The following is a 25,733-nucleotide window of genomic DNA, read 5'->3' as shown; positions in this document are numbered from 1 at the left end:
TCCTATCACTCCAGGAGACTCAATAGACAAAACATGCTTTCCTCCTTTCTCCCTGATTAAATTCAAATAAAGCGTTAAAAGACGAAAGGCCCAGTGCACAAAGGAAGAGGAAGAGGCTCTGATCCTAATCGTTGAGGTTCAACCACTGGTGCTGCAGATGAGCTGGAGATCAGGGGATCAGCAGCCAGATAGAATATCTCACTCTTTAGAGGGCTGGAACATGCTGCAATGACTTAACCAGCTTTGAATTTCCACATCGATAAGGGGTGCTAATTAGCATACAGTACATCAACCAGCTACTGGTGAACTCAAGTGTTTATTTGGAAAAACATGTCATTTCAGTTTATTTAATCTTATTGCATTGGCTGGATTAACTCTGAATGTCAACACTCCAATTATAACACCAATATGGCCAATTTGACATTTTCACTTACAGCCAGTATTTGAAATTTACACCTGCAGAATATAGGTGAAAATTAACCATGGCAGGTAACGCTAGAAAGGAAAGGTCACTAGAAAGGCCATCTCTATGAGACAGACAACATCGATGGCTGCAACCTGTAAAAAATGTCTGGGTTATTTAATGTACTGTAAGCCAAATCTGTGCAGATTCTTTGCAAATATTGTACTCATAACCCATGATGTAAATATCAGCAGATCTGGCTTACATGAATATGACCATTACTTTGCAACAAATTATAAATTATTTGGATTTGATGTCTTACAGAAATCATATTTAACTTTGTGATTCTTTTGAAATTCTTTTGAACTGTGGTATAGTGTGGTATAAACTGTATAATCACCTTCCTGGGAATGAGATCTTTCATTTGGTATGACTTTATTTAGCTATTTTATGTAACATAAATGCAAAAGTGGAGTTATACTATGAACATTTCAGATTCAATTCTTTCAAATGATACCTCATATGCCTAACCTATGTATACAGAGACTTTTTTTCGCAATACAGCACCTGCCTGTGGACCCCCTGTCGGTTCCTTAGAGTTTAAGGGGGGTTTAACACACTGAAGTCACTAAAGTTAAGGGATAGATTAATTATTAACAATAAATATATTTAAATCTATGCTGTGACTTTAATAAACCAGTTAATTTCTTATATTCTTCTTTTGGCTAGTAGATGCTCTGAATTGATGGTAACTAAAAAATTTAAAAGGCAAACTGGCTGTTGTGTGAAAAGGTTATTATCAAACCCTGTTCACAGCCAAAGGTGGACGTTTATGGATGGGGCTTGGGGATTGTACAGTTTTGCATTTACCAAAATAAATCCTTTGTGGATGCGCCTCCCCCCTCCACAACCACTCCCCAGCCAGGTATATTTAATCTTTGATAAGCAGCCCTGTCGGATCAGTTATAAAGGGCCGTTGGCTGATCCCAGCCAGAGATGAGCATTGTGTAAGGGAGTCGTCAAGTCTGTAATCACCGACACACTGTGGTGTGGGGAAACACGAGAAGGTCAGGGCTCGGAGAGGCCGGCTTTAGTAGATTAACAGGCGTGGCTCAGACATATCCATGCACAGATGACATATGAAATATCATGTATGTGCGTGGGAGTTTTGTACAGTATTGTCAGCAGTGAGTCTGACTTTGTAGTGCGGCTGTAGTTTTAGAGGGGAGATAATGGCTTTTGAAGTGCCTTATTAAGTTGACACCACGGCTCTTGTCCAAAAACCAAGTCAGCTGCTGTGATATCCTAAATAGGCAGCTGACTTCAAAGACATCAGCCTAAAGTGGAATGGAACCTTATAGTACCTACAGTACATAAGCAGCAACGTTTTAATCCAAATAGCACTCCTCAAACAAAGTGCATGGTATACTCTGTGTACATTTGATTCCTATAGAGTTTTGTGTTATGTCATTAATAAATAACACAAATACTGGGTAAAATAGTCAATTTGAATAATATTTAACTACTTTTTATCGATGTGTGAATAAATTCTATTGAAAATCACAGTTGTTCTCGCTTTGTCTGCCATCTTCGATGGATATTTTACTGAGCTCCCTGCAATACATTATGCAATTGCCCTCCTATCTACATTCCTACTAACATTTTGGGAGAGCCTTCTCTTCAGGTGTGCACCTATGACACTTTAAAATGCTGCTTAGGCAGTTTACTACGTTTTGGAACAGAGCCTAATAATAGAATTAAACAAGGACAAGTGCTAGACATTGCTAGAATGTCAGGAGTTTTATTTCTCTCAAAAGAGGCATTTCAAAAGAGGCGTTTCATTTTTAGCCACCAGTTACCTCAAAAAAAACATTGGACCCTATTTCTTAAGATTTACACATTTCAGTTGTATAGCAATTCAATTTGATGGAATTTTGCAATGAAATTGAAATGCTTAAATCTTAAAAATAGTCTAAAATATTTTTTGAGTGCAGTTGCCATTATGGCAGGTATATCAGTACTGTGCAGAATCCAAACTTCTAGTTTTTACACTATCTTCAAAAATGTTCAGTCAATTTCAGTCAATTATTTTAACAATTTCAGTCCATTCCTCACACCAAGGCATCGTATAACTTCAGAAGATTTTGAATAGAGTGCAAGTCGAGATTCGTTAATATTTGTACTTATATTTTTCATGGAAGAATTAACAGAACAGGAATACTTTAGGCTGACTACTGGATCACAGAATTGAACTAAAATGTCCACCTTTACTTTACTAATCAGTCCTTGTGCGATACTAGGAGGTAACCTAGGATAGGTTTCGCTCTCTCAATCCTTTAACTGGATACACATTAGAACTAGGAAGTGGTAAACTGCCTTAGTGGCATTTTCCAACGGAAAGGTTTAAGTGCGAAGAGTTGTGATAAAACAGCATTGCTACCTTACATTACCCCTGGCTGGTTATGTGACTCCTGGGAGAGAGAGCAAAGAGAGAAGGCAACCACTGAGGGTGAACAAAGATGTGCATCCAAGCCAAGAGCAGATCTGCAGTGGGTTTGAACTGCTGCCCAGACTTCTCACACACCTCATCCCTCTCTTATTTCAATGTGTCTCCGGTGAAAGAAGAAGAAGAAAAAACGACAGAACATATACACTCTTTCTGACCAGAGATTTGTGTGGGCCATTGAAACCATTACTGTTTGTTTTACCAAATCTTTTGTCTTAATGTTTGGCATTCTGTGGCCACATCCAAAAGCTTCCCAAGGAAACAATGATTGTATATCAAAGGGGAGCTTTGGTGTGTTATTAAGTCTAGTGACCATTTACTTACTCATTTCTCTCTCTTTTTTCTTCTTCTTCTTCTTAACAGATGAAAACTTTGTGTGTTTTACCAAACATGAGCCCATTGGTGTGTGCGGAGCGATTATTCCGGTGAGTTTGTGACTGTTCTCCATTTCATATTTCATTTGTGGACCTATTTTGTTTTACTTTCAACAGAGCGGTGACATCAATAATATCAATTCAGGTAGGAAAATCAGGACTGCGATTCATCCTGCCACTAACCTCTATAATCCATTGCATGTAGCTCTACCATAGTGAAGGTGGCAGCTTGCACTGTGCCTTTTTTGCTGATTAGCATTACTATTGTTTATACTTAGGGTTCAGGATTTGCACAAACCCTTAACCCTAAGTATTAAACTTCAGCATGTCCCTAATGTGCTACAGACATTTACATTTAAGCCTTTGGCACACACTTTTATCCAAAGTGACACACAGTGGATTCAAGGTAGGGCTAAACGATTTGAACAAAACATCTAATTGTGATTATTTAGAAAAATATTGTGATTGCAAATTGAACTGTGATATGACTATTAACATTTAAAAAAAAAACTAGTAAGTGTTATCTTTTGACCAAAATTAAGTAATGGGAAAACATGCTCTACTGCCAATAGAATACTGTTCAAGAAAGAGTATTAACATTTGAGTCCTCTTAAAAAGAACGAGACTATATTAATAAAAAAAAATACAGTCAAACACAGAAATTGGTTGGGGGGATATATTCACATTACCTTCTCATTGTATTTGTTACCGTGTACCTGTTTTTGTCTACTTTGTGACGGGGACTCTTGACATAATAATTTTTTGGAAACTAATTATAAGTTACTATTAAGAAATCATTATGGAAATACACTCACCTAAAGGATTATTAGGAACACCTGTTCAATTTCTCATTAATGCAATTATCTAATCAACCAATCACATGGCAGTTGCTTCAATGCATTTAGGGGTGTGGTCCTGGTCAAGACAATCTCCTGAACTCCAAACTGAATGTCAGAATGGGAAAGAAAGGTGATTTAAGCAATTTTGAGCGTGGCATGGTTGTTGGTGCCAGACGGACCAGACTGAGTATTTCACAATCTGCTCAATTACTGGGATTTTCACGCACAACCATTTCTAGGGTTTACAAAGAATGGTGTGAAAAGGGAAAAACATCCAGTATGCGGCAGTCCTGTGGGCGAAAATGCCTTGTTGATGCTAGAGGTCAGAGGAGAATGGGCCGACTGATTCAAGCTGATAGAAGAGCAACTTTGCCTGAAATAACCACTCATTACAACCGAGGTATGCAGCAAAGCATTTGTGAAGCAACAACACGCACAACCTTGAGGCAGATGGGCTACAACAGCAGAAGACCCCACCGGGTACCACTCATCTCCACTACAAATAGGAAAAAGAAGCTACAATTTGCAAGAGCTCACCAAAATTGGACAGTTGAAGACTGGAAAAATGTTGCCTGGTCTGATGAGTCTCGATTTCTGTTGAGACATTCAGATGGTAGAGTCAGAATTTGGCGTAAACAGAATGAGAACATGGATCCATCATGCCTTTTTACCACTGTGCAGGCTGGTGGTGGTGGTGTAATGGTGTGGGGGAGGTTTTCTTGGCACACTTTAGGCCCCTTAGTGCCAATTGGGCATCGTTTAAATGAGCATTGTTTCTGACCATGTCCATCCCTTTATGGCCACCATGTACCCATTCTCTGATGGCTACTTCCAGCAGGATAATGCACCATGTCACAAAGCTCGAATCATTTCAAATTGGTTTCTTGAACATGACAATGAGTTCACTGTACTAAAATGGCCCCCACAGTCACCAGATCTCAACCCAATAGAGCATCTTTGGGATGTGGTGGAACGGGAGCTTCGTGTCCTGGATGTGCATCCCACAAATCTCCATCAACTGCAAGATGCTATCCTATCAATATGGGCCAACATTTTTAAAGAATGCTTTCAGCACCTTGTTGAATCAATGCCACGTAGAATTAAGGCAGTTCTGAAGGCTAAAGGGGGTCAAACACAGTATTAGAATGGTGTTCCTAATAATCCTTTAGGTGAGTGTATATTGTTGTATATTATTATTATTATTATTAGTATTAGACAATAGCATATTTATTTACTAATTTCATGTAATAATTTATACTTGCATGCAGCATACTGTAACTGCGGTCCATTTAAACCCTTAAGCCTTAATTTTGGCAGAAGCTTTTAATTTGGCAGAACGCTGAAGGTAGACGCTTGCTCTTACCCACTCTTCTGATCAGAAAAACCCAGTGTTATGGGTATACTTTAGATTTGGAGTGTAGCATTTAGGGGCCTAGCATATATGGAGTTACAAACAAAGTTTGGGAGGAGCATATTCATTTAATCCAACCAATCACAACGGCACATTAAGCATATATACTGCTGCTTATCTCACTGCTGCGACAATTCTTCTGGCATCCTTCCTCCACCCCAACTCCACCTTCTGTCTATTTAAAACTAAACTCAAGTAAAGTTCCGGTGGGTGTTCAGAGCTCGGGTCAAGTCTCGAGCCTAAGCCCTCCACTATGGACAGTGAGCCAAATCAGTTTACCTTTACCTCTATTCAAGGATTACATTAAAATGTGAACTACTGAATTGAAACTACGAAAATGTGCAATTAGTGAATCTACAGTAGAGTGCTGTAAATATAAAATAATTAGCTCATTAGCCTCACGTGTGCGTTGAGAATGTGTAATTCACTACAGAGAACAGAGCTGCGCACATACAGTAAGCACAGCGAGCAGCGTATGCAGGCTGTTTCTTTAAATTAAATCGTAGCCCTTGCAGTTTGATAATCACACTATGTCATCTCGTGATTTCGATTTTATTTTGATTAAAAGTTCAGCCCTAATTAAAGGTGAATATTTGATTAGTTTGAACCAGGTTATTCTTCTCTCTCCTCTCTCTCTCTCTCTTGCTGTCACTCTGCTTTGCCCTTTCCCTCTTCTCTTTTTTTTTCTTCCCCTCACCTCGTCCCCCTCCCCAGCCCTAGAGTGGCGGGGAAAAGCCTGCCTGCAGGCAGGACCAGTAGGGCAGCAACCTTTTTTTTTATAGATATGTTATCCTTTTTGATTTTCTTACCAGATGAAAATTTATTTGAAGGCTATATTAATTGTGGAATATGTTGTAGTTTCTTGTGGTATTTCAGATATTAATATCTGCATGAAAGTGAATTTTTGTTTGTCTTTGCATGTATAACAAAATTATTCTGGAGGCAAGATTTGTCAAGCAAAATTTGAAATGTCAAGCACACATTTTGCAGTGAATAATAAATAAAAATTCAAACATTAAAATAAAGTCAATATAGCCTACAAACAGGTGAAAGTCCTAGAAGTCTATCAGGAATTTTTACAATAGGACACAATTCCATCCATCCATCCATCCATCGTCAACCGCTTATCCTGTATACAGGGTCGCGGGGATAGGACACAATTATTTAGTTAAATTATAAGCTCCAGCCCATCCGACCTGAAATCACATAGTGCGCATTTTCAATCAAAAGATTTAAACTTTGGAAATAGTGGCTGCACAGATTCATGAATTCTTTGTAATTTTGGATATGTTTATTTAAATTACACTTTATTCTTGTGCTTTTGGATAATCTAAATTATATATTATTCGGATAAATCTGTTATTCACTTTGAAGTCATCATTCGTGCATTTCCGAATAAGGTATTCAGCTTCGGCATATCCCTAAAGGTGCGTACACACTGCCAGCGACATCGCACGTGACAGCTGTCGCGACCGTTGGCGCTAGATGTGGGCGTGTCCAGCGACGCGACAAAGTTGAGAAAAGTTCAACTTTGTAGCGACTAACGGAAGCAACAGCCAATAGGAGAGAAGACGGGAGAGCTCACGTGATCCTTTCGCTCTCTCTCAGCTCCTGCAATAACGGAAAGATGGATGAAAGGCTAATTCTTGCTGTTAGAAATTTTCCAGTGCTCTATGATATGTCTCTTCCCACGTACAAGGACATTTTTAAGAAAAATACTGCGTGGAAAGGTGTATCTGAGATCGCGGGGATTTTATGGACCCAGACAGACCGGCATTTGCATTTTCGCCGCAGATAAACATCACGCCTTGTTTCTCATTCATCTTTGATATAAAGCATTTTATGTACTGATTCCATTTATATTTAGTCTTTTCCCTCCAAAATGTTTGTTTTTAGTGGCAAGAAAAGAGATTCGCTGTCAACAGCAATGGAATGGCATCCGTGAATGTCATTTATAAACGTTACTAGGCAACCAGTAGTGGGAACACCCACTAGCGACTTCACCGCCAGCCACTGGCGACCTGCAGCTATAAAGTCGCTGGCAGTGTGTACGCACCTTTAAGGTGCGTACACACTGCCAGCGACATCGCGCACGACAGTGACTCAATACCATTCATTTTCAATGCGAGCACAGCGACTTCCGGAGACACGAGCTGTCGCGACCGTTGGCGCTAGATGTGGGCGTGTCCAGCGACGCGACAAAGTTGAGAAAAGTTCAACTTTGGAGCGACTAACGGAAGCGACAGCCAATAGAAGAGACGACAGGAGAGCTCACATGATCCTTCTCTCTCTCTCTGAGCTCCTGCAGTAACGGAAAGATGGATGAAAGGCTAATTCTTGCTGTTATAAATTTTCCAGTGCTCTATGATATGTCTCTTCCCACGTACAAGGACATTTTTAAGAAAAATACTGCGTGGAAAGGTGTATCTGAGATTGCGGGGATTTTATGGACCCAGACAGACCGGCATTTGCATTTTCGCCGCAGATAAACATCACGCCTTGTTTCTCATTCATCTTTGATATAAAGCATTTTATGTACTGATTCCATTTATATTTAGTCTTTTCCCTCCAAAATGTTTGTTTTTAGTGGCAAGAAAAGAGATTCGCTGTCAACAGCAATGGAATGACATCCGTGAATGTCATTTATAAACGTTACTAGGCAACCAGTAGTGGGAACACCCACTAGCGACTTCACCGCCAGCCACTGGCGACCTGCAGCGACAAAGTCGCTGGCAGTGTGTATGCACCTTAAGCAGATCACAATATGATAGATATAATTTGTTGTCATTTATGAGGCAACGCTTATGATGCTTAAACATTCTGTAGTGCTGAAGTCTCTTTGTAGAATTGTTGGCACACAAATTTTAATAAATGATAATTAGACTGGTTCCGATCGTGAATAAGTGTGCAATTTACTCGTTCAGTGCATAAAAGATGGTCATTTAGCAACATCTACTGGCGAAAAATCGTAATTTGCATAAATGGTCAATGAATCTATCAATTAACTAATCTAAATGAATATTTTTGGTGAACAGATTCAAAAGACTCGGTCACCCCATCACTACAGTTCTTTGAGCCAATGGATGGATCCACTGATGCATTTCACACAGATTTTAAGGTTTTTCTAGAATACAACAGAAAACCAAATAATTAAATTTCTCTTGAAATGACTGGTACACACCAGTGAACAGAGATAGCATATATGCAATGACAAACTAGGCCTATCTTAAAGCAAGTAGCTATGTATACACACAATAAAGTTAACAAATCATATTCTATGAATGGATTTTAAATTGTATCAACAACCTGACGCAAACCCTAGCCCAAAACATCCTAACTTTGTGGGGCTAACTTTACAAAAGCAAGCACCACTCACATTTTCTTTAGAAATGGTAAAAGTCTAGTATGTATTTACACTGTTACTGTAGCCAATGTGCATATGTATTTAAATCTTCATAAGGGCATATGGGAGATATTTGGTGACATGTTCAGAGACTTCATTTTATACTTCACACTCATGCTAATTTTCTGTAATTGGAATTATTGAGGATTTAGTGTTTCACAAAAGATCCCTGAGAACTGGCATTACAGCAAGGTAATGACATGAAGCAAGGTAATGACATAAATTAAGGAATTTAGGAATAAATGCTGTCCAAGAGCTACTGTTTAATCTGAAGTCAGAGTTAGCACACATGAAAGCTTTCATAAACATTCAGAACATTCATAACATTCTATCGCACATGAATTTATAAAAAACTTCTCTCCATGTAATGTCGGGAGTGGTGTATCTGTGTTTGTCTCTGTGTGATTATGTGTATCTGTAACCAAGGTATTTCTTTACATGATTTTGAAAGAATCTAGGCGTTGGCCACAGTATATAAAAAATTCTGTGTCAAAGCCATTACCACTACATCTGCAGCTTTACATATGATTCATCTGTCTTAGAATCCCATTAAAAAAAACAATGTTTAATAACTGTTTTTCTTTAAATGCCAGTCTTAATATATTTTGAAAATGTTCACAATGGAAAAAATCTGTCTTTCCATGAAAACATTATGCTCATTGGTAATTCAATCATAATCTTAATCTCCTCATTATCCAATGATACCTCATGTTGCTTGTTGAGAAAAGGTGCTATTATTTTTTTAAGTGATGAAACATACAATTTTCCACTGTTGGATGATAAAACAGGTGATAGAAAAACAGGTGCATAGACTTACACTGCAGGATAGGACTGAGCCATATCTAGGGACAAGAATATCATAGAGACCTAAAGCTTGTCCAGTAAGCAACCTCCCAAAAAACCCTAGCAGCTGCAAAGTATTGCCTTGGCTACCATACAGAACACTTTAGAATTGTGACAAAAGGCTTTGGCATGGGCAAGCAACACTCACATTTTCTTCACAATGTACAAATTTAGTTTAATGAATGCTATGCAGTCAAAGCGGTGAATAACTTTTTTTCTAATAACAATTCAGAAATGCAGTTATAATAATTGACCATTCACTAAGCCCTGCCTTAAAAGTGTTTCTGATCTTAGTAGCTGCTGCCATTCGCCATTTCTCTGACAAGCGTTTGCTTTTTTCCAATGAGAATCTAAGGGAGTACTATGTTTTTGAGTAGTTTTAGGCAGAATTTTAAAGAAATTATACAAATAAAATAGTTGTTTGTTCACTTGAAATAGTGAAACAAGGTACATAAAGAGGATTTCTGCAGTCTTTTTTTTTATTTATTTTTTTATAAACCTTGAGAAGAGCATGATATGGACTGAACTGAGTCAGCCCTCATTCACATATGAACTTGTATAACATCACCAAGGACACCTACGTTTGCTCCATGGAAAATTAAAGTAAATAATGTAACGTTAATTCATTTATGTATTGATTCAGGTCTAAGTAAAAGCAATAGTAAATAAAGAGTTCACAGAATCATAGTGAGTGTGTTATGAGATGTTATGAGCAGTTCTGTTCACTTACACTAATGTTATCTGGTGTAATAGCCATCAAAATTACGCTTTTCTCTTTTCAAGTGACTACATAGGAAAATCGTTTGCCTCAATTCTGATTCACAGTCTCCACAGTTTCCAATAAAATTACTGTGTAATTTAACCATTTCTTTACAGAAAAATTCACCCTTAATTCCAGCCCACAAAAGAATATTATCATTTGTGTTCATTATCAATCTCCCATTTATTCCAATGGGAAGTTCTGCAATGCTTGTCAGAGCGAGCAATGGTAACCAAAGGGGGGGAGCTTAGCGAAGTGTCAGTTGAAGGGCTTCGTTTAAGATTCTCCTGAGAGAGTCATTCTTACCTCTAAATCGAGTTATTCTCATGAAATGTTGTCCTAATTTCCAAAGGTTCTAGAAAGTTCCAAATCATCTGTCAACTCCATTGCAATCCATGAATTTGAGTTCATTAATGAAAATATCTTTATGTTCTTATGTTGCTTTGGAAAGCACAAATTGTTGGAGACTAAATCATAAAATGTTTAGGCATATTTGGGATTGGTGTTTATTACAGAAAGCAATGCTGGCATTCAGAGTACATGACTAACTCCACAAGAAAAAAAAGCATGAGTGAACATTCATTCAATCCAAAAACATATATAAGTGCAATCATGGCATGCAAAAAGATGTAAAAAATAAAATAAAATAAAAACTCTTGACATATAAACAAGTGATTTGTGTACATATTTATGTAACTAATTTCACAAAGAACAGCAATTAGACTTGCTCATGTAGTCTTGTATTAAAAAACTGGCTGATGTACCCTATCCCTGAGTGGAAAATGTTTCTGGCACACTTTCTACACCCCCCACCCCCAGTTGGTTCCCAAGATGCAGGAGCCATAAGAGCACTGTTTTACAACTTTTCCTTTGTTTATTCCTTTATTTCTAATCCATTTTATTGCCTTTTGTATTTGTAGTGGAACTTCCCCTTGCTGATGTTTATGTGGAAGGTAGCGCCAGCCTTGGCCTGTGGAAACACAGTTGTTATTAAACCTGCTGAGCAGACTCCACTGACGGCGCTCCATGTTGGAGGACTCATAAAGGAGGTTGGTATGTTTTCTTGTTTATTGGTTTGAATTTAGCAAACAAAGACTTTGATTAGGCTATTAAGATAATGATAGAAATGTCAATGGCAAATTCAATTAAATGTGCAGTAAGTATGGAAACTGATGCCACAGTAGAAACACCTTATTCATGGTTACTTGTGCCATAGTAGAAATACCCTATTCATAGACCCATGATTCATTATTATGTGTCTGATACAAGGAGGGTTACAGTGATAATATGAGCAGTATTCGGCTGGTCATATGATCTCAACATGGCAGCGACTATGAGGGAAGACCACCCTTATGTACCGTAAAATAAAACAGCTTTCTCCTAGGTTGCTGATAATACTGAAGCCTTTATCTCAAATGAGTGTATATTATTTTAATATACAGTGGCATCCAAAATTCTGAAACCTGAAGATTAACAGATTATTACTAGGATTTTAAAAATTTAAGAAAAGCTATAATGTACAATTGGAAAGAAAGTTTAAGATTCTGCTCTAGTTCTGGGGCCACTAATGTTAACTCATTTGCACAAAAGGATAGATTTTCTTGCTTCTATTAAAGCATACAAGATCTATTGAACAAAGGGGGGCATTCCACATTATTTAGAAATTCATTAACATTTTTCAATTCAACATTCACTCATATTGTTATGCAGATAATATAATTTGTAATGACACATTTTTTATTTAATTTCTAAAAATGCAAAGCATCCACATTTCCATTATAAAGCCTAATTCAGACATTTAGACCCTACTGTATTTGTCAAAAGTATTACTTTCTTTTGGTTTAAACCCTTTCTTACATGTTTTTAAATGTATATTTTACTAATAAATAAAAACATGTCAAATAATAAATTTAAAACAAACAAGTAAAAAGATAACAGGTTAATAAGCGTGTCATTGTAATGTATATATATAACATGTTTAGTGAAAAGTTTTAACATTACTTCAACTGACAAAAGAAATTGGGAACCTCAAGAGTAAGTAAAAGCCTTTGAGAGCTGCATTACAGAATGACTCAGCTGCATTGTGGGTAATGAGCTGGTGCTCTGCCTCTGTTTATACAAACCGCTCAAATTATCATGCTTAATTCTTCAAAGAGAGCAGAGTACATGAATTGCTGTAATGACATGGACTAAACTGCAGCTGCAACCGCCCCTCTCTTTGTATTCAAGCAGTCTATATGTGAAAAAGAGCTGATTTATGTCTTCATCATTATCAATTAGAACAACAACATGAATGAGACCAGTGTGGTTTAAAGTCCTCAGGAAGAAAAGGGTCTCTTTGTGTACATCACTTCTCAAACTGTCAGTCTGTCCTTACCCTGTGGGTAAATTTCTGACCTATTCCTTTCCCACATACACATGTCTCGGTTTCCACAGAAAAGCCAGAGTATTGAGCCAGTATGCTTTTATGATTAAATTTTTTTATTTAAAGTCCATTCTTTCTCTCACATCATGTAGGCAGGCTTTCCACCTGGAGTCGTGAATATCTTGCCTGGATTTGGACCTACAGCTGGGGCGGCTATTGCCAGTCATATGAACATTGACAAAGTGGCTTTTACAGGTTCCACAGAGGTGAGAAACTTGACATGTCACCTTGCGAAGACATAATGTTGTCTTGAAGTTGGTAAATTATGATCAGATGACAAATTTGCTTAAAGATTAACTGGTATTGTTTATTTATTTTTTATTTTTGTATATAACCAATTCCAATTATTTTTAAGTATCTGATAATAACTGTTTTACCAAACTAATTTGTAATTATTGTGTTATTTCTGCTTTTTGACATATAATTGTAAAAAATAAATACAAATTATAAATAAATAAATAATATGTATTATTAATATTTCTCATATTGTTGTTATTATTATTACTATTATTATTTATGGTATTATATTAGTAGAGTATAAAAACTTATGGATGGATGGATGTTTTGCGATCAAAATGGTTGCAGATTTATTTTCATCTTTGTTTTATGTCTAAGCAAGAAATGATAACCATTTTAAATTGAAATGTGTAAATATTGTTAAACTTGTCAGACAAACAGATTTTTATCTTAAATGCTGCAGCCTGGTACAGTTTCCTGTAATTATCTGCTGGCCAAACCACATTTTACAAATAAGATACATAGAACAACAAGAAAAGCTTGTGGAAGCATCATTAGTCACCAATGGGCTAACTTCCCAGGACCAGTATTGTCATGTGCTTTCTATGTGTTCAGGTGGGCCAGCTGATCAAAGAGGCGGCGGCCAAAAGCAACCTGAAAAGAGTGACTCTGGAGCTGGGGGGAAAGAACCCCTGCATTGTCTTTGCTGACTCAGACTGTGAGTGATGTGGTTTTTCATATCCCAGCACTGAAACAAAAATGAGCTCACCGTTAAGACAGATGTTAAAAGGGATTGGAAAAGATTAGTATTTTCCCAAATGAAGACATTCAGTTCTTAATTTAAAGGGCTAGTTCACCCAGAAATATAAATTCTCTCATAATTTACTCACCCTCATGCCATCCCAGATGTGTATGACTTTCTTTCATTTTTATAACACAAATTAATATTTTTTGAAGAATTTCTCAGCTCTGTAAGTCCTTACAATGCAAGTGAATGGGTGTCAACATTTTGAAGCTCCAAAATCCACATAAGGGCAACATAAAAGTACTCCAGACGTCTCTGGTGGTTCAATTCAGATCTTCTGAAGACCAATATTTAAGTCCTTTTTCCTTCACTTTCTCCTCTTTTTGGTGATTTAAATACTGTGCAGGGAGGATAATATATGATAAAAAATGACTTAAACATTGATCTGTTTCTCACCCACACTTATCACATTGCTTTAGACGTTATGGATTTAACCCCTGGAGTCATATGGATAACTTTTATTCTCCCTTTATGTGGGTTTTGGAGCCTATTCATTTGCATTGGATGTTTTGCTTTACAACATAAATTGCACACAGTCATACCCCAAGCCATGTCAAGTCAAGCCATTTTATTCTTTTCACAACACATTATTGTAAAGCTGCTTTACAGAACATTATGCTGTAATGTCTTAAGGTAATCATTGTGCACTTTGATGAAAAACTTGACTGTCGATTATGCCTTTGAAAAAATATTATTTGCTTTTAGACCCCCAATAAGCCAGCCAAAGGCGAATGTGGTAAGGAACACAAAACTCCATGAAAAGCGTGAATTTTGAGGCAGCCATGGTTTTTTTTTCACCATTTCACAATGGTTTTCTGTTTTGTCAGGCATGTTCACTCATATATTTGTGGTAGTTGTAGTCCTTATTTGGCAACTTGTTAACAACATAATTTTTTTAAACATGGCGGTTTCAAAAGTCACGTTTTGAGGTATGACTGTGTGTAATTTATGTTGTACAACAACACGTCCAAGTATTTTAAGTAATATTATAATATTTGGCAACTTAGCCTACTGGGGTCGCCCACAAATTGGCTGAACAGCTCTTCTGGAGGGATTCATTATGTTAGCTGAAAAGTTCACTTTGTTATTATTTCGATGAAATATTTCAAAGACATTTTGTTTTTATTTTATTTGGAATAACATGATGAATTTTTCACAATAAAACAATGGATGTGTATAAATTAAGTAAGGGTCAACGTCATGTTGACTAAATTAGTGGATTCTTTCTGGTTGTCAAACCTTAATGGAATATATCCATAGTTAATGAACTACACCTGTAGCTACTCTGCTAGAAAACCTGTGTGATTTGACTTCATACAATTGACTTAAATATAAAATTAAATTATATATAAATAAAGTATGCGCAAATACAGTTTGGGGCCACTTTATATTATTTGATCATTAAAAGTTTATTTAAATGTATTTGACTGTCATAAGCGTTATTATTTATTTATTTATTTTGTAGGGGTAGGGGCTGTTTTTCACGAGTTCTTTCAGCCATAGAGATGTTGCAATACTATGAATACCATGAGTTGCAATTATGAACGTTAACATCTGCAGATAAACCCAGATTTATGCCAATGCACAGTTCTTTAGACTCAAGAACAGGTGTTAATGTAATACTTTTTTACAAATTAATTGTACCACAAAGCATGATAATAGCACAAATTGACACTTTGCTACAAATTGTCATTTTACTGTAGTTTAGTAAAAAGAAACATAGGAGCAGAATTTATGACAAAAGAACATTGGAACATATCAAGGTTTTGGATAAACCCCCTTACAGATTAGTTTAAACTGTGCATGTGTCTGTGTGTGCAGTGCAGTTGGCTGTTGAGGAGACGCAGAAAGGTGCATTCTTTAACCAGGGTCAGGCGTGCACAGCTGCTTCACGCGTGTACGTGGAAGAGCAGGTTTATGATGAATTTGTACGTCTCAGTGTGGAAAGTGCTAAGAATATATTAATTGGAGACCCCATGGATCCACGCACCTCACACGGACCACAGGTAAGGACCTCATTCCTGCATGAGTCAGGGAGGTTGTTTTCCATGACACTTTACTCATTTTAAAAAGGAACTGAGGTACTGCATGTATTATTGTAACTTCTGAGTATAAACCTTTGTAGCTCTATCTGAACAGCTCCAAGAGTCCCTTGCAAAATTCAAGAAAAAGCCTAAAGACAAAACTCTTCTGCACTGTTGTCAGGTCATTGTACTGTTTTCTCAACTTTGTTGCATCACTGAACATGTCCACATCCTGTCACCAAAGGTTGCTATTGCTCTTGTTGCTGGAAACTGTCAACTTTCATCTGCTTTGTCACTGCAAATCACTGCCAGTTTGAACAGCCCTTTCTTTGAGCACTTGACTCAAAACTGATAAAGAATCAGTTGACCCAAAAATGAAATATCTGTCATTATTAATTTACCCTTGCACTGTTCCAAATGTGTATGCTATCAAAATAAGTGTTTGGAATGATTGAATAACAACTTCTGGTAAAAGAAGAATGTCAATTTTGTATTTTGTATGTCAGGGGGTTCATAAATAAACTTGTTTGTCCTTTAAATTAAGTTCTCTTATCCAAATTGGAAAGGAATTGCATTGTTTCCTTGGTGCGATCATGATTTGAAGCTCGATTACATACGCTTGATGGATGGATTACTTTTATGCTGCCTTTATATCCTTATTGGAGCTTGGAAGTGTTGGACCACATTGACTTGCATTGTATGGATATATTCACATCATATCTCCATCAAAATATCTTGCGCAATAAGTTATACGAGTAAATGATGAGAGAATTATAATTTTTGGATTAACTATTCCTTTAATAACTTAATATCTGTAATTTTGCTTCTCAAGTAAACATATAATTTAGGATGTTGAGATTGTTTACTGTTACATAAAGAACTGATTAAGGGAATGATTATTGCACTCTGGACAACAATGCAAATAATAAAACACATTATATAACAGTTAGTTCCAGTCCTTGAATCTGATTCTACAAGATATGTTCCAAGAGTGCTGAACTCACACCATCCACACTGGTCTCACTCCACTTGTGTTCGTGGCATTCCAAACTAAAGTGTAAGAGCAGCACAGATGTGTAAAAGAGCTAGATGTTTCTTTATATATATTTCTGTGGTGTTACAGATTTTAGCCAGATCAGTTGGCGTGCATTGAATCAGCACTGTCTGTCAGTGAGCAGTTTCTTTTGAAGTAATCGGCATTGTCTCTCACTCCATGATCGCTCAGATAACTACTTCACAACGAGCTGGGAAATACAGTTAAACTAACAGCTTCAGCATTAAGGCTTATCACAGCTAAGAAACACCACAGATGGAGTAATCACACTTACGAGTGTCTGCTTTGGGAGACGTAAACATTCAATATTAAATATTCTCCTCAAGGAGAGTACGGATTCTATAGTGAATGACTCTTGCGAACCAAACAAACTTTAGTGGCATGACTTTTGTACAGTATTGCCAAAGCAATAAAATTAAATAATACAATAATAGAGTACAAACTAAATATGTGGGGGGGAGGGCAAATAAATAAAAATTATTTAAGAATTTTGAGCATACACACACATACACATTTGATAATGTAACAGTGTTATTTATTGTTTAGTTTTACATAACATACTCTTATAGAGACTCTAAATATGTGCTCTCCTGTCTCCTGTTGATGGACAGATTGACCAGCATCAGTTTGATAAGATCCTGGAGTTAGTGGACAGTGGGAAGAAAGAAGGAGCAAAGCTAGAGTGTGGTGGATGTGCAGTGGAAGACCGAGGGCTGTTTATTCAACCTGCCATCTTCTCTGATGTCAAAGACCATATGCGCATCGCCAAAGAAGAGGTACTGCACTTCACGCTGACACATCTATAGTTTCCTATAGGATTTTCTAATTGCCCTTGCAAGAGCTTTAGATGTGAAATCTGAACTAGAGTCCTGTACTGCCACCTGCTGGAAGACTTTGACATTGTGGACAGACCTGTGGTGTATTACTGTTATCACGGTTGGACAAAATTCAGAATTTAAAAAAGAACACACTTTCATTTAGAAATTTTAGTTTTAATTGAATTTTCCACAACCCCACAGTATTTTGTATTGACAAAATTTATTTACCTGAATTGAAATGAAAAGATATGCAGTCATGCAACATAGGAATTCCATTAGTCCATCTCGAGTTTGGAAAAAACAAACAAACTAATAATTACATAATACATTTAGACTAATTATGCCTGTTTATTCCCTGATATGTGGAATAGATTTTATTTTATTTTGTTTTACTGATTAAACATGTTTCTCTAATTTAAGTTCAATACTGTCACAACTTTACAATACAACACAACAGATAGTTTTCATTCCATTTTAATTTTATTTAGTTAAATTAACAACTCACAAAGAAATACAAATTCTGTCATAATTTATTTAGCCTTTCGTTGTTCCAAACCTGTATGACTGGTGATTTTTTTTATCCTCGTTTAAGCTTGTATAACTAGCAGTTGTGAGCATTTCTCCTTTTATGTTTCATGGAAAAAATAAATAACAGCATAGGCTTGGATAGACGAGAGGGTGAGTAAATAATTACAGAATTTGAATTAACTAATTTGGGCTGAACTAATCTTTTAAGGACTTCTAGATAGAATGCATTAGAATTGGCAGTGTACTATGTGGTATATTTCTGAATTGTCTACCATTTAAACTTTGCAGATCTTTGGGCCAGTTCAGTGCATCATGAAGTTTAAGACACAAGAGGAGGCAATTTACAGAGCCAATTGCTCACAGTACGGCCTGACGGCAGCAGTATTCACACGTAATGTTGATCGTGCCATGAGTGTATCTGTGGCCCTAGAGTCTGGAACTGTTTGGTAGGTAAACTCGCTCATTTGCTTGCTTTTACATAAAAAAAATCAATCAGCCTGGCAATATACTATATAAATATATTGTTTATAAACACAAAATACACAGATATACAGTTTTATGACCTTCAATTCTTAAATTGTCAAATCAAGCCATTTTAATATGTATAGCACTTTTCATAATACACATAGTTTCAAAGCAGATTTACAGAAAATAATAATTTGCCATTAGGCATCTAGGGGGGTGCAGGTGTGGCCCTAAATTATCCCTCTGGTCGGTTGATTTTAATAAACTGTTCAAAATAGTGGCCTGAATGGCCTGAAATGATTAATTTGTTGTTTAGTTTGAATTATTCGGACAGCTGACATACAGTACATGCTGAATCATTTGGAGCGGTTTCTCAACTAGGTAAAACAGTGACGGGATGATAGGCTACTTTAGAGAAAAAAAATAGCACTGGATGAAGTGGAATAGTTACCTTCAAACAACTGAAACCAAAACCACATCTTTTCATTTGCCACTGAAGAAGAAAGTCTTTATTAAACTCAACTGCTGCAGGTGCAGCTTTTGAAGAACTGTACTGCAACATTTTAACCAAATCATTTGTATTTTATTTTACAGTAATATCACACTAGTACACAAAAAAGTAGTTTGATATTACCATCTTGACATTGCATGTACCGTGGTATGGCATTAATAATAAATAAATAAGCATTACATCAAAATGCAGCTGATTATTTTTAGTATTTCATATTTTTAAGTAATATGAAGTAGCTTTAAAAAAGCAAGCTACTTTAGTCATGTAGCTTGCAGTGGACTTGGCTTTCTCTAGCTTTTAGCTTACCATATGTTGGGCCCTGGGCACAGAAATATTTAGGGCCCCTAAATTTGTGGTGGGTGTTATATAAAAATGGTTTTAGATGGAAGTTTAACTGTGCAATATAATAAGTATTTAACTTTTAACACAAACATTATTTAAATCAAGCAATGCATTTGTAAAAAAAAATGCATACAAAGATCAGCATAAGATCTCTGAAATTTGAACGGTGCCAGGTTGTACAGTATCCTGAGGCTTTTCTGCTCTCAGGTACTTTTAGCATATCTTAACTTCTTAACATACACACAGGGTCCAACATTTCTTAAACTATTATTAAAGTAATTATAATATTTATAATAAATTTATTATGAAATTATGTATAAAAAAATATTCTTATTAGCCATGTGACTGAATATTATGAAAATGCATAATTTTTATTTAAGCCTTTTAATTTTAGCCTCGAACGCAATGTGTTTGGACAGAAATATTGAAAATGTCCCGGACTCGACCTAATGCCATCTCTAGAAGCAAGGTAATCTACTGTACTGGAGGCGAGCCCATCCTGTGATCGAACGGGGGCCCTCACTGCATTTGATTGGGGAGTCCTCACAGCAGTAAGAGAGGGAGAACCCATGATACAAATAAACGTGAGTTAGCTCACACAGCATTCGCATGGGAGATTCGAACGGGTAAGCCCTCACTGCAATTCGAACAGGAGAGCCCACGGCCTGGACATGGTGACTCTCGCTTCATTCGAACAGAAGAGTCATAACTGCCGTTTGAAAGGGAGAGCCGTACTGCATTTGAACAGGAAAACTGTACTGCATGCTCAGAGCTGCGAGCGGCTGAATCCACGGGTGTGGGCCCGCACAGCATTCGACGGTAGAACACTTTATTCTTGTGAAAGTGATATATGCTGCATTTTAAAAGAACTCCCCATGCAAAACTAACGGGCTGAATCCTCAAGCTGAGACCACATGGTTTTTAACAGGAAGATCCCATGTTTTCGTGTGAAAATTTTACATTGCATATAAACGAGAACACACTCTGCGATACCAATGAGTCATCAAGCACGGTATTTGACGGGAGGACTTATATTAGCCTATATTCGAATTAAATTGATTGATGCAGAGATGCAGGCATATGATGAACTATTTAGAGAGGACCTAAAACAGCCCAATTGTTGTCAATCACTACTTGGGTAATGGTTTGTTTGGGATGAGTGCCATAATATGAGACATTTAAGCAGAAAAAAAAACGTCACGGTTACAGAGCCATGGATGCTTAGATGCATGGCCTTAAAGACATGCCGTGGTTGCGGCACATAAACGGCACGTTTGCACTGCTTCAGAGATGTATTGAGCCAATAGCAGGGGTTGCGGTGTCGCCAAGCTTGAGCGCACTGCCTGAGGAGAGGATTTGCGATGAGTTACCAGGATGGCACGTATGAGTTGGAGTAGAAAGGGACATGCAGTTGTAAAGTTGAGGCTTGTTACAACTGCGGTGAGGCATGCTGAGGCTGCAGTTGATTGTATTAGAGCCATAAGAAATATGGCCGACGGAACCTGAATTGGTCAGACCAAGATCACATCAGTCTGCACCTAACGTTGTGGCTAGCCGGGGCTCAAGGTTGAGATAACAGCCTATTCCAGCACTCTGATAGTGGGTGTACATTGTTGGATACATTGGAAGCAGGGCTACCACTACTTGCTACTTTCTAGAGGGACAGGTTTACGGATAATATAACATTTACGGATAATGTAAACAGTAACATGTAAAACATAAATTTGCAGAAACGTAAACCTGGCGATTGGGGAAACAGATGAATAGTTGAGCCAGGATAGTAAAAGGGGATCCCCTGTAAAAGCACTTCTAGGATGATATTTCGATCATCCTGGTAGATTTTTTTTTCCACAATTAGGTGTTGCAAGACACATGCAAACAAACTTGTACAAACACTTGTTGAGGCAGACATAATTAAATGTAGCATCTGCAGACACCTTAAACTTAATTGTTTGCTAGCATTAATATCTGAAACATTTGTGAAGCGATGTCAGGATACATGCTTGGATGTGCATACGTTAGAAGGCATTTAGAGGGCACCTAAGTAGCAAGATGAATACCGTAGTCTGCATTTGGTTTCTGATTTTTAACTGAAGCATATGGTTTGGAGCTTTGTAGATTGTTCTCCAATATAATGCGAGTAATTCAATTAACTCTGTATTAGTGGCATAGGGTGACTCGTCTCATTTTGGCAAGAACGTACAAAATAATTTGGAGTTGTGCCTGGGAATTGGATTTAATACTATCTGGGTGCTTTTTTGCAGAAATGTGGTGAATAAATATTTATTTATACTGATAACCTGTAATAAATTCTACAGAAAAACTGAAATATTGTGAGGATGAAGCAAAATGGGAAGCGGACGCAAATTTCAACCAGTTACTTTAAGCTTGAGTGGAGCGGGGGCCTGGGTAGCTCAGTGAGTCAAGACGCTGACCACCACCGCTGGCGTTGCGAGTTTGAATCCAGGGCATGCTGAGAGACTACAACCAGGACTCATAAGCAACTAAATTGGCCTGGTTGCTAGGGAGGGTCACACAGGGTAACCTTGTTGTCGCTATAATGTTGTTCACTCTCGGTGGGCCGCATGGTAAGTTGTGCGTGGATGCAGTGGAGAATAGGGTGAAGCCTCCACATGCGCTATGTCCCCGCGGTAACGCACTCTACAAGCCACATGATAAGATGCACGGGTTGACGGTCTCAGACACAGAGGCAACTGAGATTCTTCCTCCGCAACCTGGGATGAGGCAAGTCACTATACCAATACGAGGACTTAGAGCGCATTGGGAATTGGACATTCCAAATTGGGGAGAAAAAGGGGAGAAATTAAACCTTGAATGGAGAGCAAGATTATGACAGATTGTTGAAACACTTTAAAGTTATACAGCAATTAGGTTCTATAGTCAAGCTTGTTAAGAGTTTGTAATCCAATGATTCAGGCAAAAGTAGAGAAGACTTAGAATTAAAATTAAAATGATGGATTGATTTCACCTGTGTGAAACTTTTGTCCTTGGCGGGAGGAGAGAAAGCAAATCATGTTTGAATTAAATTGTTTAACTTCTGATTCCTTCACATTAAATGAAAGCTATAATAGAACTAAGGTGGTATGAAGCCGGAGCAGCGCCCATTCACGGAGGCAGTCACATTTTTTTTGGTACCTCTCCGGGTGGAAAAATAGGACCTGTGTACAGCCATAGGGCGCTGTCTGACAGGTATACAGCGAAGCAGTGGCCTGTGCGGAGGCAGCCTCAACATCAGGTCAAGCTTTGGTGAGGAAAGATAAGAATAAAAGAAAGACAACAGTTAAATTGGCAGCCAGCGTTGCCAAGAAATATGAATAGTGATTGCTGCAGCAGCTTGATGAACAATGTAACGATTGTGGTGGAAGAGGTTATCTGATGAGGGCAAATGCTTTGCATAGTGTGTCATCCAAAACTGCCGCATAGATCTGTCATGGGTAAGTGGGTGGAGCCAAATGCTGGAGGAATCGTCGCAGCAAAGATGTAAGCAGCTGTTTATATACGCTTCCTCTGGCGATGTGATTGTTCGTAATAAATGAACATGCTCCTCTTCAACATTGTTATGAAACTCCATTTATTTAAATCAAGATGAAATCAAAATCAACCCTATTTACCTTCTAAATGCATGTTCCTGGTCTTTTTGTGTATGATTCATCAGTGCACATTATTTACAAAAAAATTTGTCTTTATATTCTTTGATCAAATTATAATAACTTGTTCCTCATCTGAATTTTTTTTTTTCTTTTAAATTGAATTCTGATGATTAGATCCAAATTATGTTTTTATTTACGTATGAGGTGTCAGGAAGCAAAGATGTTAGAGCAGAGGTTTTTTTTTCAGATGAGGTCAAAAATCACCCCTCTTTCTGTTCTCCTCTCCAGGGTGAACTGCTACAATGCCTTACATGCTCAAGCTCCATTCGGAGGCTACAAGATGTCAGGAAATGGACGAGAGCTGTGAGTGCTGCATTATGAGCATTAAATTACATTGCTGTTGAAAGTTCATCCAAACTTGAAAAGTTGAATATTTCACACAAAAATGACAATTTTGTCATTATTTTATAACCTAATTTTGTTCTAAACCCCATCCCTCATTCTGCATGTTTGAATTGGCACATTGTGTTTAGTTACAAAGAGCTGTGTGACATTTGTTGAAAAATACCTGTTTGTGTTCCACTGAAAAAAATAAAACCATATGGATTTGGAAATAATGAGGTTATAATGAGTTAATGATGAGTTAATGATAACTGAATTTTCATATTTGAGTGAACTATTCCTTTATGTTTGTAACCTGTCCCGTGAGTTTCTGCATTACCATTTGCATTTTCTGTCAGGATCAGGATTATACATGCAAATATCCTTTCATTTCAGACAGACAGTATTGTGTGTTTATATTTTGCAGGGGTGAGTATGCATTGGCAGAGTACACGGAGGTCAAAGCCATCACTATTAAACTCACCGAGCAGCTGAGACTGTGACATTACTGATCTGAGGTCAGCCCCTCTCTGTGGACCCCAACCTCAACCTATGAAAAGTCTGCTCTGGGTTCATAACAGCAGCTGTCAATCAAGGGATGAAAAATTTGACAATAAAATTATTTATCATTTTCCCCTTAACCCTTTTTTCTACCATTCCCTGTTTATTTTATGTAGATGTTTTGTACAGATTAAAAGAATTTAATGTTGATGTTTTAAAATCAAACAAAGTCATGCATTATCTCTCAATATTTCTAATATATATATATACATATATATATATATATATATATATATATATATATATATATATATATATATATATATATATATATATGTAACAGTTTAAGGATGGGGAAGGAAGAGGCGGGAACCGGCTGAACAGTAAACATAAAGTTTTAATGTCAAACTTAACTTGAAAACAAAAACAAACACAGACACACATGCAATGCGAACGTGTGCATCTATTTCTTTCTTTCTTTCTTTCTTTCTTTCTTTCTTTCTCTCTCTCTCTTTCTCTCTCAAACTGGAGCCTTTGGCTCCCCTTTATCTTGCTCTCCCACTGCTCAGCCGATTCAGCGGCTATATATATGTATATACTGTATACACCCATGTTTTTCCAAGCATATACAATTTTACACATTTTTAATAAAATAAAATTGTGTTGCTTTTAGATACAATCATATATATATATATATATATATATATATATATATATATATATATATATATATATATATATATCATAATCATACATCCATAAGGCTTTGCTTCATTTGTTTTGGTGGTTACATTTTTTTTGAGGTTTAAAGGTCTCCTGTTATTGCAGCTATAACAAAATCCAAGGATAATCTTTTATCTGTAAGGATAGACTTATATCTGTAAAATAACTCTATATGTTGTGAGTGGTATTATCCTACTCTCATAATGAGGGAATAAACTATAAAGACCTGCATTTGGTTTTGATGACTGTATAGTACTTTGACATTAATTGCTTTAGCACATTAGCAACAAACATTCATCCATTAATGCGACAAACTTGAAACTTGAAAGGAATGGTTGTGATGGTTACATAAAGAATAACTGAATAATCTAGAATAACTTCCTCCAAAATGAGGAAGCATAGAGAGAAAGTTACAGTAAAGCTAATATTTGCATAGTAAAATACAGAGACTTGTCATATGAATGAAATATCCAGATGGTTTTTTAAAGCAATGGTTGCTCTTAAAAAATAGTTTTAAAAAAAACTTAGGAAGCAGAAGAAGCAACCAACAATTAAAGACACCTTGAACATCACTTCTTGTTTGAAACAGAATGTTTTGAAGAAATAATTAATCTATACTAATAGCCAATAGGCTTTTATTATAGGGAGATGCATTCTCATTCTAGAGAGCATTTAATTGGACAAAAATCTGTGTGGTGCAATATGAGTCAGCAATATTTTCGGCCTGCTTTCACCCCCCAAAAAAAGTGTCAAATGTATATCTGCTAAA

General features: G+C 36.9%; 1 protein-coding gene across 1 annotated transcript in view; it reads left to right on the top strand.

Moving 5' to 3' along the window:
- The window catches only part of aldh1a3 (aldehyde dehydrogenase 1 family, member A3), a 32,464-nt gene extending 7,975 nt beyond the window's left edge, over positions 1-24,489 (top strand). Inside the window, exons 5-13 of the mRNA XM_052129562.1 lie at positions 3,273-3,334; positions 11,460-11,588; positions 13,057-13,170; positions 13,817-13,919; positions 15,828-16,012; positions 17,696-17,860; positions 18,719-18,876; positions 23,648-23,722; positions 24,168-24,489. Of these exons, the coding sequence (XP_051985522.1) occupies positions 3,273-3,334; positions 11,460-11,588; positions 13,057-13,170; positions 13,817-13,919; positions 15,828-16,012; positions 17,696-17,860; positions 18,719-18,876; positions 23,648-23,722; positions 24,168-24,243 (1,067 nt within the window). The 3' untranslated portion in view covers positions 24,244-24,489. The remainder of the gene's footprint in view (positions 1-3,272; positions 3,335-11,459; positions 11,589-13,056; positions 13,171-13,816; positions 13,920-15,827; positions 16,013-17,695; positions 17,861-18,718; positions 18,877-23,647; positions 23,723-24,167) is intronic.
- The last annotated feature ends 1,244 nt before the right edge of the window (positions 24,490-25,733 follow it).

Source organism: Xyrauchen texanus, chromosome 1 (assembly GCF_025860055.1).
Source record: "Xyrauchen texanus isolate HMW12.3.18 chromosome 1, RBS_HiC_50CHRs, whole genome shotgun sequence".
In the NCBI taxonomy this organism is placed as follows: Eukaryota; Metazoa; Chordata; class Actinopteri; order Cypriniformes; family Catostomidae; genus Xyrauchen; species Xyrauchen texanus.
This window is presented reverse-complemented; position numbering and strand designations above follow the sequence as displayed.